The sequence below is a fragment of the Crocodylus siamensis genome, chromosome 2, assembly GCF_052110815.1.
Source record: "Crocodylus siamensis isolate JL-2025a chromosome 2, ASM5211081v1, whole genome shotgun sequence".
NCBI classification, from domain to species: Eukaryota; Metazoa; Chordata; order Crocodylia; family Crocodylidae; genus Crocodylus; species Crocodylus siamensis.
The window spans coordinates 256,005,865-256,020,583 of NC_143396.1; the positions used below are offsets into that span (position 1 = coordinate 256,005,865).

The 14,719-nt window shown below is 44.7% G+C and overlaps 1 protein-coding gene across 3 annotated transcripts in view; it reads left to right on the forward strand.

Annotated features, from left to right (window-relative positions):
• NRXN3 (neurexin 3) overlaps nucleotides 1-14,719 on the forward strand; it is a 1,344,032-nt gene that overhangs the window by 369,697 nt on the left and 959,616 nt on the right. For all 3 annotated transcript variants that reach the window (XM_090033813.1, XM_090033814.1, XM_090033810.1), the window contains one exon: nucleotides 11,756-12,194. In XM_090033813.1, the coding sequence (XP_089889939.1) occupies nucleotides 11,756-12,194 (439 nt within the window). The remainder of the gene's footprint in view (nucleotides 1-11,755; nucleotides 12,195-14,719) is intronic.

Sequence of the window (14,719 nt, forward strand, 5' to 3'; positions counted from 1 at the left end):
CTGGGGACAGCAGCAGACAAGTTCCCTGTTCCAAACACTCCTGTTCCCTGGGCAGGTACTCCCTGCTTCCTGGAGCACCATTGCCACCATCCTTGGCTGAGCCCAGCTCCCCGGGCACTCGCTTCTCACAATGGAAGCCCCCAAGCTGGCAGAAGAATTGCAGTGGAGGAGGGAACAAGGACGCAATTGCTGCTGTTGCAACCACGTTTAGCGCCCAGTCCAGCCATTCCCTGCAGTCCCCTGGCTGGAGCAGCAGCACTAAATTAACTTAAAAAATTGAAAAACATTATCTCTGACCTGCCCCCTTGCAATACTATACTAGGAAGATTCTTTCCATTTTTGCAGTACGAGTATAAATTTATCTAATTGAATACTAATATGTCTAATGTTCCCATCCCCTAAGTATTAAGGTGTCATTGTAGGGGTTATTTTTCATTAGGATAGCAGATTCAACAGTCTTATACTTTTGAAAACTTTACTTAGAAAGTTGACTTCAGGTACAAAAATAATCCAGATGATTTAACATTTAGTATTACCCTGGACAGAAGTCCCAGGAATCCACCCATGCAGGAAACTGAATTCTACATTTATTGTTTCCTGTTAAAAGCAAGAAATCTAGAAAGTAAGTCATATTACAACAGAATGCACTTCTGTGGTTCATACATCATGATGCAAAATCAACCAAAATTCAAATTGTGTAGCATTTTGCATTTCAGTCAGCAATGTTCATTATAGGGTAAAGAAAAAAGCAAGCTTAGCTTAAGCAAAAATGCTGTGCATTACTGAAGTCAGATGTTAAAAGTTACTTTCAAGCTATTTGATCTTTTCTTTTGCAGGGTGCATGTGCTTTAAATTGACAACTTTGGAATCTGTCTCTGTTGCTTAGGTAGATATTATGGTGATATTTGATGGTACTCAGAGGAAGCCCATGGCAATGCTTTGTTTCTGTCTAGCTGCTATACCAAGCTAGAATGTGAGAGAGCTGGTTGGAGCTGTACTACGACATTGTGTATTTATGTCTAGGCGGACATAGGTCTTCCACAAGGACTGGTCTCAGGCACCAGGTGTAGGGCTTTCCTACTCTGGGTCTTGGCAGGGTGAACACAGTCATATACAGGCAGTCTTTGACTTACAATGTTTCGACTTACAAAGTTTCACACTTACAACGTTTCACATTTACAACGTTTATAAATTGACACCCTGTTTCAACTTTACGACGGCAGTTCCAACTTTACAACGCTTGATCCAACGCAACACCACGCCAGTGAACAAGTTCGCTGTGTCACTTATCTCCCTGGAGAACATCTGTCCAAACTTCCTTGGATACTTTCTTTAAGAAAGCAGACAAGACTCCAGAAAAACCTGCAGCCAAGACTTCTGAGAAGACTCCAGCCAAGAACCCTTCAAAAAGTCCAACCAAGAGCCCTTCAAAAAGTCCAGCAAAGTTACCTCAAAGAAGTCCTTCCAAATCAATATGATTGCTATTTACAATATAAATACGTTAATGTAGCTATGTTACTCATCTATAATTGATCAAGTACAACATTCTGGGGTATTTTTGGTAAAAATAGGGTATCGGGCCTTGGTTCAGGAACCAATGCCCCATTTATAACATTGTTTCTTTTGAGAAAATTGGTTCCGAGTTACAACATTTTGACTTAAGACATGGTTTTCAGGAACCAATTGTATTGTTAGTCCAAGGACTGCCTGTATTCCAAAAATTTCTCTTGAGGTGCAGAGATGTCTTTATCTGGCCTAAGCTGTAATTTTGCCTCCTACAAAGTGCTGAATTCTCAGTATCTGTTGAATAAGGTCTAAGAAGAAGCTTTCATTTTAATATAGACCTGAATGATCATTTTTAGCTGCATACTGCCTAGTACGGTTGTTGGGCTTGCTTTCAACCTTCCAGACTTAGCATACAGCCTGTTTCCCTTCTTTTTTTCTCCCTTAATCTCCTATTTCAATGAGTGTCTCTATCTCTTCCCAGCCTTTTGAGTCAGCCCTCTTGGAACTAGCTCTTTTTCTTTTGCACTTTTCCATAAACACATCATTCAGAACCGATAAGGATCTTACAGTAGAAACTTGCTTTGTGTAGAAAACGTGCAAATAGCTTTGTTTAGAAGGATTCTGGTCCTAATTTTTTGCAGGATAAACTCAGGGTTACATCAATTTCAGGTAACACTGCTGTAACCATATTTAACTCTCTTTAGACCAGATTTGATTCTTTATTACCTCTGTTAAATTTATGCTATTCCATGAAAGGCACAAGAGCCTTTTGCTGGTACAGTGAACGATGGCTGCACTCACACCTTAAGCATCGTGTATAAATGTTATTACCCTGACCAGAGTGCATGTGAAAGTACACTGTCAAGAAGATCACATGGCCCAGCTCCAAGACAGGCAAAAAGCTTGAGATGTTTATAATTAGACCTTCTACAGAATGGGAGGAGTAGGGGACTGTAGGACCCTCACACAAGAGAAGCAAGAAAAAGATCAGTATCTCTCCTGTCTGAGACAGGAAATATAGCAGATGAACAAACTGTGACCAAAGAACCAGCTAAACCTGGCCTGCCTTCTTTAATCTGGATTTCTGTGATGAATACTACAATTCACTATCTCTCCTGTGCTTGGTAATAGGGACATCTAGTGACGGTCAGGTTAACTGGAGATGCCCGTTACTCAAGGGGAGAATATCTAGAGGCTACCTGTGCCCCAGGCTTTGTTTCCTATTTAATAGCACCGGCTTTGAAATGAATTGTGTATCGGCTACCTGCCAAGCCTGAATATTATCCTTCCTCCTCTCTCTCCCTCTCTGCATCTTCACTTGATTGCAAAGAGGCTCTTTTCACTGTTGTGAAAAGCCATCTGATTAGGACTTTCATTAACCCAGGAGCAGAGCTGCTTCACACAGCCAAGCAAGAGAAATTCCTTACGTATTTCAGACTAGTGAAGTTGCCCGTTTTGAAGGAGTCTTGATACTAAATCGCTCTTTTGTGTGTGTAGCTTAGCTTGAAACAAAGTCCCCTCCCCAGCCAGTGTAAAAGAAATCGAACTATCAATGCTGTTTTCTCTGTGCACCACAAAAGAGTCATGTCCTTCCCTGGGTCCTCTTGCTGCTGATTACCAAAGACCTGTCTTGTGTCTACACCAGCTCCCTTCCTGAGAAGCTTGTTTACCTCCTGTCTGATTCATTAAGTGAGCAGTAGACTGAGTTATCAAGGTGGAAGCCTCTGTTAACCTACAGTTATATTTTGAGAATCAGCCCTGATGAAAAAAGGAAATACTGTTACTCCCTGTGCGATTGTCTCATGGAGTTAAGTTAAAGTCATCATTTATTTAAGTTTGAGCGAGGGCTATTTTGTGAACCTCCTGAAATGCTTCAGACTTTCTGCCCAATCCTCTTCCCCCTCTTTCTAATGTCTTTCACATGTGCGGGGCTGAAGACTGTATCTCTGTGTCCAAACTGGAAAGGATCAGCTTGATTATTTCCCCAGGTGTCCAGGCTCCATGTGATACTAGCTGAGTAAGGGGCAGAGGCAAATTAATTGCACAGGGGAAGGGATTTTATATCCTAGCATGCTTTTCAGCACCAATATCCACCACTTCAGCAATGGGAATAGCCCCCATTCAGTAAAGGCTTTGTCTGCACTGGTGCTGACCCACAGATACACAGGAATGTGCATTGAATGAGCCAATGAATAACTCAGTTTAGGCAAACCCTAGCTTGCCTTTTCACAGGTATACTGATGGCTGAATGGGGAATATTTCTTAGTGTAGACATGCCTTTGCTATTTTAATGTCAATGAGGAGATGTGGAGAAAGCCCCCTGCAGAGTGTAGACAAGTACTTGGGTGCCGTTTGTATTTTTATGCTGGTGATTTTAATTGAAACTCTTCCCATAAAGACACTATTGAAACAGTGTTCCAGTGTGTTGCAGGAATTCATGTGAATGTCTCCATGGGCAGTGCTCACTTCTCTGAGTCAGTACTGAGTACAGTTCCCCAGCTTGGAATTAAATGTATTTCTCCTGCAATTAATATTCAGGTGACTTGAATCCTTAATACAGTGGTTCCCACCCTTAACGATGTCTGATCAGCTTAGAGGTAAGTGAGATGAAAAGAAAAAGTGGGAGTTTATAAACTTCCATGTCTGTGTGTTTTTTTGGTATGCCACCAGAAACATGATGCTGGTAGGCACTAGGGTTTCAAAATGAAACGGTACTGTTTCATTTTGACTTCCATTTTGCCATTTCAACGAGACAGTGTTTCATTTTAAGTTTTGTTTAGTTTTGAAACCGCTGTTCCATTTCGTTTCATCGAACCTGTTTCGCTGTTTCAACACTGTTTCAATGTTTTGCCCATAAGCTATAATGGGGAAGCACAAAACTGCCTATAACTGTGTCATTTCTTGCCTGATTCAGATAAAACTTGCGGGGATGGTAGCCCCCTCTCAGGCCATGAAGCTTGTCAAGTTTCAAGGGGATAGGTGTTTCTGGTAAACTGTACCTCAAGGCTTTGAAAGTAAAACTTGTGTCTCATGTGTATGTTAAGGCACAGCAGGGTGAAAACTGCAGGGATGGTAGGCCCTGCTGAAGCCATGAAGCCTGCCAGCTTTCAAGGAGATAGGTGTACTGCTTTCTTGGAAACCACCTTTGGCTACTGACAAGCAAAACTTGTGACATGTGTTACCTTGTGTGTGTATTGAGGCATGCCCTCACAGGTGCTGGAGCCTCTACATGACATGGTAGTGTTCCCCAATGAAGTCTCCCCTTCCCCTGCAGCCTCATCCCGGTCTACCACTTTAAATAACAACAGATAAAATAATAACTTAGTGAGCAATAGCACAGTAGCACCAGCAGCATCTCAGGCAGCCAGACTGTGACAGAGCCTTTCTTTCTGTTCCTGCAGGACTTTCTTCTCTAGCAGATGCCAGAGAACTTTCCCTGCCAGCCGCAGCCCTGGGGCTTAGATGTGCCAAGGGCCCTGCGTCCTTCCGGTCAGGTGCTAGGGAAGTTGATCTACAGACATGGCCTTGGCAGACAAGGTCCTTTGGGTCAGTCTAATCTGGTATCTTTTAGTAGACCAGCTGAAATATATTTAAGTTACTGAAATATATCTTAGCAAGCTTTCAGGTTGAAAAACCCTTCAACAGGCTGAGGAAGCACCAGCAGCTGGTGTGTGTGCTGTTCCTGGATGGAAGGAATAGTAAAGAAGCCAGAGGCTGGCATGCAATGCAGGCAAGAAAGCCAGTAGTGAAAGTAGAAATGGAGGCATCAGGGGGAGAGAGACAGGCTAGGGTTGGGGAAAGGGGGATGTAGCAGTGCAGGTAAAAGTGGAGGGGTACCTGGGGAGTCAGATGTTCAGCAGGGTGTAGTATGTCAGAATTCCAGTGTCGACATAGGAAACTGGTACCAATCAGTCCTGCTGACTGGCGGGGTGGGGGGCCCATGGCTGATCTTGCTGCCCTGGCGGGGAGAGGTCCCCCGTGGCCAATCCCACAATGGCTGATCAGCCAGTGCTTGCAGTGCTTCCAGCGCTCCCCCCTGCCCATTGCCTAAGTGGCAAGTATGGCAAGTCAGGGGGTGCACTGGTGCTCTCAGAGGGTGCATGCGCACCGCCTGCACCCACTATGCATCGCCACTGAATGTCTATATTAAGTCCATGAGTTTCTGTACCTACTACCTAGGAGGTTGATGAAATGCAGTTCATAGGCTTGTCTGTGAAAAGCAGTTTATAAATTCAAACAGGCACTGAACCTCACTAGCATCATCACCAGAAGCCAAATGCCTGCAGCCCAAAATACACTGAATGGATCCAGGTCATGCCATGACAAAACTGCCCACCAGAATGATCACACACTAAAAATCTATCAAAGACAAGAACAGAATACCACCTGTCTCCAGTCTCTCAGGTCTGATCCTTAAAGGGAATTTACAAACCACTTTTCACATGCAAGCCTATGAACTAAACTTCATCAACCTCCTAGGTACAGAAACTCATGGACTCAATATAGACATTGGAATTCTGACACACTAGAAACTGCCGACACATGATTCCCCAGGTACCTCTCCACTTTTACCTGCTATATCTCCCTTCCCCCTTCCCCCTACCCCAGCTTGTCTCTCTCACCCCCTGACACCTCCATTTCCATTTTTACTGACTGGCTTTCTTGCCTGCATTGCAGGCCAGCCTCTGGCTTCTTTATTATTACTTCCATCCAGGAACAGCACACACACAAACTGCATGTGCTTCCTTAGCTTGAAGATGGGTTTTTCAACCCAAAAGCTGGCATCCCAGGCAGCTGAGCTGAGCTCACCTGGAGCCTCACAACTCCACTGCAACCAGCAAACCTCAGGCCTGTCAAAGACGTGACGGGTCTGGGCTTTCTGCAGCCAGGACTCCATGCATGCATGTGGTGGCTGGAGCTTATGGCACCTCCTACCCACCTTTCACCAGGGGAATCTTTGGTCCTGGCATTTCCTATGTCACCAGCCCAACCATGCCTCCCCAGCCCTGGCAGAGTGCAGTTTTAGTGGTCATGCCCAGGACCTGGGGCTCCTCCTTCCCCATAGCCCCAGCCCATACCTCCAAGTTCATCCTGGCATGGAAGCTCAGCAGGGACATGTTCTTCCCCTGCTGTCTGGTGATGTAGTGAGTGCCCTCACCACCTCTGAGAGTGGGGCGTTAAATGGTTTTTAAAAAATGAAAAAAGGAAATAGGTGGAGACAGAGTGACGTGGGTGGCATTCACTCTGTCTGTACCTGGAGCTTGGGGAACCCCAGCAGTTAGAGCTTCACCTTGAGGAACACCAGCTGCTCCACCAAACCTGGATCCAAGCAGGTGCAGTGGGGTGTCACTACATCCCTAGCAATGCTGAACACTGGTTGGTGGATAGGATAGGTGTTGCTGGGTAACCATGGCCAGATTCAGCCACATCTAGCTGTGGCTTGCCCAGCAGGCCAAGGAGTTACACAGCAGTAGCTCCATATCTTTGGTGAGATAGGCAGCCACCAAGGCCTGAGAGCTACCTACCTGATGGCGGGGTCTGGTGCCTCTGGACCCCACCATATCCTTGGCCCACACAGCTGGAAGGAAGCAACACACAGTTGCCAGCTGTTTTACCTGGCCTGAACCCTTTTACCTCATGCCCTGCCCGCAAGCTACCCCAGCTGGGGTATTGGGGGTCCAAACTGATGCTGTGAAGCATGGGGTCTCCATTCCACCCTCTTCCCCAGCTCCAGCTGGGCTTCTTAAGAGCAGTTTTGCCCAGCTGGAGCTAGAGGTGGGGGTGAAATAGAGCCCCCTCACCTCACATGCCCAGCCCGGTTCCCCTCAGTACCCCAGCCAGCGTAGCTGGGTGGGGGGGGGGGCAGCATGAGGTGGGGGGGGCTCTGCTACAGCCCACCCCCACCTCCAGTTCAAGCCAGGCAAACTAGCTAGCAGCTGCTCCCTTCCCTCTCTCCCCTACTGACAGCCCCAGAACTGATTGGCGTAGGGTTGGGGAGAGAGGAGGTTCAGCAGCATGGGTGTCTAGTGCCTCCCCTGACACCAGGCCAAGGGGGGTGGTCCCTGGTGGCTGATCCCACTGGCCGTGGAAGGGGGTCCCCCGTGGCCGATCTCACTCACTGTAAAAACGGCCATGCCACTTCCAGAACTCCCATGGACACTTCCAGAAGTGGCACGGCTGCTTTTGCTGGTGGCCTGCTCCCCAGCCGGCACTCTCAGTGGGGGCACTGGTGCTCCTGCCTGCCCCCCTGCCCACCAGCTAAACAGGGAGCACGGCCTGACGGGGTTACCAGTGCTCTCAGGGGTGCACATGCAGCCCTGTACATGCCCTATGCATTGCCCCTATTCAGCAGCCTCCTCCAAGCCTGCTGGAGCACCCAGCCTGCAGGCCAAGAGGGCTGGTGCAGGCAGGCTTGATCATCCCTACCCAAAAACACCGGTTGGGTTGGGGGTAGGGTTCTAACTCATGGTGCTTTGTATAAAGTGCCAAGAGTTAGAGCAGAGCCCCTTATGTCTGTAGGTACCCCTTGACTACTAGCCATACATAATATTTTCCCCATGCCCTTTTTCTTTCTTTATCAGTTTCCTACAGTTCTTGACATATGATTTATATTAATTACTGTCAGTTTTCTGGTTTTTCCGTTGGAATGGCTTACGTTCTCAGGGCCCTCAAGAATTGTTTTATCAGGTACTAATGATAAGAGGTAGCATTTTTTAGAAGTGAGCATAGGGCAGAGAGAATCGACAAAACCAGCACCTTTGTTTTATTTTTCTAAAGAGACGTTATTCTTTTCCTATGAAATGTTGTCCTCTTGAGTGATGCAGGAATCAAAAGGACAAGTTGGGATCCTCTAACTCAGGGGTTCTCAAACTGTGGATTGTGACCCCCTGGGGGGTCATGAGCAATTTAAAAGGAGGCTGCAAACTTCCCAGGAAGTACATGTGGTGATGTGGGGAGGCAGCATGCAGCAGCGGTGCGGGAGGGTAGATAGTGGCAGTGGCGGCTGCGTGTGAGCTCCCCGTCCCCTGCCGCTGCCATCCAGCACTCAGGGTTGTGGTATCACAAAGTTTGAGAACCCCTGCTTTAACTACTATTAATCCATATTTTTTATCTTGTATACTGTTTTTATTTGCACATCTCAAAACACTCCAGGTGGTCACTGTCAGTATCCCTATTTTACAGATGGGATAACCGAGGTCCTGAGAAGCAAAGGAGTTTGCCCAGTGTTACACACAGCCCGGTGGACACAGAACTAGGAATACAACCTAGATCTCCACAGGTCTAGATTGGTAGTTTCCATACTTCCTTTTTAGGATGGAAGAATGGAATTATGCACATATCTGGGTGTCAGGTGATCCATGCTCTATATCTAATTCCCAGCTGTCTCTCTGCATGATGATGGGCAAGTGATTTCCTTCTTTGACTCAATTTCTTTGTCCATAAAGGAGACAGTGCTTTTCTTTTAGTGCCAAAAAGAGGCAAGATGCTAGAAAATAGCAAATTATTGCTCATATTGTTAAATGAGAAGAGACAAGGGTGGGTTATCTAACTGGTTATCCATGGCATACATGTTTAAAAGGTACTGGAAGATTGGGCAAAGTAAATGATGGCTGAGATTCTTAGGGCTCTCAGTTAGTCATTAGGAGAGAGGGTATTCCTATAGAAACTAAAAAACTCATTCTGAAATTTGGGGGACTGGTGTCTGTTCTGGGCTTAGCGCTCTGATGTAGTTTGGTATACTGCTGCTTTGTCCCTTGCATTTCTCACCCAGGTAATCCTCATAGTTAGGAGCAAAAGCCTAGGTTGACAGCCCAGGTCCTCTGATCTAGTCAAGCAGCACTCAGCCACACTTCCAAAAAGGTGTTGCAGGAATAGTAGTATCTTTCTGCTTCCTCATACCTGGGAGGGACATAAAATTCTCTGTTATATCATTAAAAGCAGAGTAACTGTGGTAATCTACTAATCCAGGATCATGGATGTGCAAGATATTCTAGTCTGGCCTTCTCTTTCTCACTTTCACTTGGTATTGGGATGAAGACAAGAGGGAGAGACTTGCAGCCATTTACACTGGCTGCACACTACCCTGGGATTCACCACTGCAAATAGAAACATCCACTAGTTAATTAAGCCAAGTTTCCATCCTCTTTTGCTTTCCAGACTGGCAGATTTGCCTTAACTGAAGGGCAGAGATGTGGGAATTTCCACAGAGATTTCTTTTTCACATGTATTTGACTAGTGTTAAATAGTTTTTAGCAACAAAAAATTTCAGGAAATATCTCAAGTCTTAAATTTCACTCTCCTTTTGTTTGTAATACTACAGTCCTGCTAGTTTTCTGGTTGTCTAATAAAGCAAATTAAATGCTAGCCTCCCTCCCCATTTAAAAATAAACTAACCAAACTGAACAATTGTTTGAATTTTTCCATGTACCTTTTGAAGAAGTAAAGTAGTTATAAGCAGAATTTTATTTGCCCTTTGAAATTCTGCTTCAGTGAAGACATGGGAGCAGGTGTCTCCTTTGTGTTGTAAAATTGGTGTGCATAATTTGTTTTTAGCACATTTACACAAAGTTGGCATTAGAGATCAGGGTTCGGTCCACAGTGCCATTAATCTGTATGACATAAAGCTTCTTTACTGAAATGACACAGATAGAGAGTACTTAAGCTGTGATGTAATCAGGAGATTCAAGCTTTAAGGTTGGCAGCATTGAAGGAATAAAAATCTGCTATATTTTACTCATAAAACTTTAGCAAATACATTGTATTCCCCTTCTCATGTGAATGAATGCATATATTATTTTTTGGAAAGGACTGTAAAAGTTCAGAGTACTAAAAATAGAATGACCATTGCAAAAATGGCTATTGTTTGTGTGTCAATACTGCCCTCTACTGGGTTGAATGAGAACTACCTGACTGTGTCATGGCCCCAAAAGTTAACTGAATTTTTCCTGTACCTCAAGTGATTTCATAGGTGTTAGGGTCTGGAAGGGACCTTACAAGATCATCGGGTCCAGCCCCCCAAATTAACAACAGATGTCCAGCTTTTAAGATTTGCATGAAAATATCTCACTTTCTTTGCAAAAGCAGCCCACAGGTTCTCATGGTCCTTAATATATTTAGTTCCCCAACCGCCCGAGGGGGCAGGGAAGAGCCATGATATAGAACAACATTTTTGGAGCAAGATGAAAGGAGCTCTGTTCCTGATGCCACTGTGAAGTGCGTTGTTGCTTTTGTGAAAGGCTAGTGACAGCTGTAAAGTCCTAGCTGGGTACATATTGCTTCTTAAAAAAGGAGTTTATTTTGGATTTTTCCAAGCCACCCCATTCTGTTTTCTTCCTTTTATATTTGTTGTAGATTTTCCAGACCTTACTGACACCATAAGCCAATATGTTTTTCCTGTTTCTTGACCCCTTTCTAGGATAAAGATTGGTCAAGATAATTGGCCCTGTGTAATTTGTACTTATAGCAGTAATTGTCTACATCATCATAGTCGCTATTTCTGTTTGGGACAGATCCTGAGATCAACTTAATAAACTTTATTACTTTGTCCTTATTTCAACAAACTGCCATCGACTTTCGTGGGAGAGTATTTACTTTGATTATGTCTGTGTGGTCTGGGAAATAGGGTCCTCTTGTTCATTTAACTCCAAAAGACCCTCTTGGTGGAATGGCAGCCTCTGGAGCATCAGGACAAAAAATTGTACAGGGTTGTAACTGTTTTGCGGTGTACGTTTTCTTTGTAAGAGAAATACACTTTTTTTAGATCCAGGCTATAACCTACAATAACTTGTAAATGAAATGCTAGAACTAATATTCACTGTTTAAAGGAATTTATGGGGCTAACAGAAACTGCAGTGGATTGCGTAGACTCACATTGGGGCTACACTGTCTTGTGTATTTTATATAAGGTCTGTACAAATGGAGCATCTACAGTACAAGATATTTGGTGGCAGACCATGCTGGGGGAGAGGGTCTGTTGGTAGGGTCAAGTGTACTCCCCAAACTCCCCAAAATGTTCACTGCCACCTGCCTGCCTGCCTGATCTATGGTATTTATAAAGCACCAATTGCTGTCAGCTTCAGGCAGCAGTCTAGCTCTATCCTCCCCTATGTCACTATGTAGGATTCTCCAGTGGTCTCACACATTCCTCAGAGTCTTTTTTGGGTATTTCTTTCTCAGGTCTGGAAGGGTCTTGGGGGTGTTTTTATTGTACACAGGATTGATGTATGGTGTTTTTCCGTGTGTCTGACAGGTTGTTTATAAGAATAATGACATTCGTCTGGAACTGTCTCGCTTGGCAAGAATTGGTGACACCAAGATGAAGATCTACGGGGAGGTGAAGTTCACATGTGAGAATGTGGCCACTTTGGATCCCATCAGTTTCGAGACCCCTGAGGCGTATATCAGCCTGCCCAAGTGGAACACCAAGCGAATGGGCTCCATCTCCTTTGACTTTCGTACCACTGAGCCTAATGGACTAATCCTTTTTACCCACGGCAAGCCCCAGGAGAGGAAGGATGCCAGGAGCCAGAAGAATACCAAAGTAGACTTCTTTGCAGTGGAGCTCTTAGATGGGAACCTCTACTTGCTGCTTGATATGGGCTCCGGCACTATCAAGGTGAAGGCCACCCAGAAGAAAGCTAATGATGGAGAATGGTACCATGTGGATATCCAGCGAGATGGTAGATCAGGTAGGAGGATAAAGTAATCTGAAATAGGTTCACTTTTTTGGCTTCTGATGGTATAGGGTGTAAACTTCTGGGTTTTTAAGATTTCTTTGGGCCTGCTAGAAGAGAAACACTTTCTTGCCAGAACTCAGTGTTATTGTATATATTTTACCCAAGAGAATAAAAACATTTTTGAAGAGCCAGGTATGAATGAGATGTTTAGTGTGAGCTGTGGAATAATCCAACAGAGAGGACAGAACTAGTTCATCAGCATCTTTCTCTTTAACCTGTGTAACCCAGGTGGTACTCCAAGAGAAGGGACTGAAGGGATCAAAGCAGGTGCACAAGCACTGTGGGAGGTGTAGGGACTCTCCTCCCGCATAGAGTAGAGCCAGACCACCAATGGGGACTTAACCAAATACCTTTTAATGAGAGGACAGTACTGGGAAGATAACCAGAATAAACCAGGGGGTATAGGAGAGACTACAATGCCCTGAGGGGGTAGGATTCAACAAAGGTTAGACACTTACAATCATAGACATATTCATCCAGTTGACAAAAGACAGGGTTAACCAAAATATAAAATACAAACAGCAGAACAAAAAATACTAGTTGGTGAAATATAAAAGGTACAAAATACAAAATGTCAAATAAAAAGGAATATAGGGCCTAGGTACCTGGAGGGGTAGAAAGCGGGAAAACACAATGACCCCTTTTGATTGCAACGAGGATTTTTCTGTTACCTCACTCACCCCAGCTGGGACTTGAACAAAGATCTCCTATGTGGGAGGTAGAAACTCTACCACACAGCCACTAGTGCTAGTATTATGCCAAGCTGCTAGTGCTTTTGACCTTCCAGAAGCCCCTGCCTTGCGTCAAGTTTCCTGGCCTCTTATTGGAGGAGCTGGAAGCAGAGCTGGGAACCTCTCAGGTCGCTGCTCAGATCCTTGCTGGAGCAGAGGGCAGCCTCTCCTGCCGGCTGCAGCTTCTCGTAGGGGACCCTGGAGCCCAGTGGGGAGCCTCTCCTGCCGGCTGCATGCCGTGCTCCTGAGGGTCCAACTGCTGCCTGCAGGTCCTGCTCTTTCAGGCTCTTCTGGGGAAACTGCTCCCACCCCGCCTGCCCAGCTGTTTGCCAGCTCTTTGAGACTCCTTCCTTGTGGTCCCTTGCTGGTCAATCCTGAGTCAGCCGCCAGTGCCCTCCAGGTGACCCAAGGGGCCAATCAGGGGACATGGAGGGTGAGTCTCTGGGGCCTGATTGGTGAGGAAAGGGAATCCCAAGCCCTCCAATCATCTTTTACCCTTTCAAAACCCCTGGGCTAAGTCACTACCAGCTAGCCCGTCACACCTGTGTAATTTGTACTTATAACAGTAATTATCTATATCATCATAGTGGCTATATGTGTTTGGGACAGATCCTGAGGTCATCTTAATAAACTTTATTACTTTGTCCTTATTTCAACAAACTCCTGTTGACTTTCCTGGGAGAGCTGCCTGAAGAAACACTTAGTAAAAACCAAGTAAGAACTTCTAGATGTGGCTTAATACCCTCTAATACATGTAGGCTAATGACCTGAACTAAGTGAGACTAGATAGCACAACTAATAGGTAGAAACTTTCAAATTAATAAGAAGTTGCGGAGAAAAGGAAATAAGAGGTGTTGACCTATCATCTTGGCCAATCTTTATCTTTTTCTTCAGATGGTTGCTCTTTACTCCTCACTTGGCTTGCTGTTTTCCAAAATGTTTGTTGGTATGAAAATACTTGAAGTCTTTGCCCGTGTCCATCTAACTCCTGCTGTCAAGGCTGAAGTATCAAGGAGGAGGCAAATTCAGGAGTTAGAGTAATCAAGTCAGGGTATAAAGGTGAAGTATCAGACAATAGTCCAGATCAGGAGTCATATGCACTGGCTCAACTATAGGCAACATTAAACAGGCTTTTTCTGCTTCCCTGAAAATTCCTTAAGTGGCTGGGTGTCTTGCTTCCTTTGTGGCATAGACTAATGGAAATTGAGGACAGAAGAGTGCTTAAGGGTAGATGGGTAAGAATGAAGCATTCTACCCCTGGTAGAGGTATGTCTTTCTAAATAGTGAGTCCTCATCCTCTATGTGATGAGCATAAGTCTTCAAATTTCCTTGATGCTTCTTAATTTTAGAGTTGAATCTAGTTTTCCATGTTATTAGTAATAATCCCAAAACAATATATCTAGGCTGCAGAGGTATTTTGTTTGTTTCTGACATTATAAGTCAAGCTATCACACTTATTAGTGTGCTGTGATGTAATATCTGGAAATGAAATTATCATATCTTTGATTTGATTTTTGTGAATAGGTGAAAAGTCATGGACCATCAAGCAGTGGATGTCTTGTTTTATGTTGCTAAAGAGGGAATTTGTTTCCCTGTTCAATGAGGCTTGGGATTTGAGCTGTGACCTCCACTAGGTTAATATAAAAGTCCTAGATATGTATTTCTTGGGACTTCAAACAAGGTTTTCTCAGTAAAGGAAATTCAGCATTGAAATGTGCTTCCCCTTGGTTTTCAAAAGTCCTGACT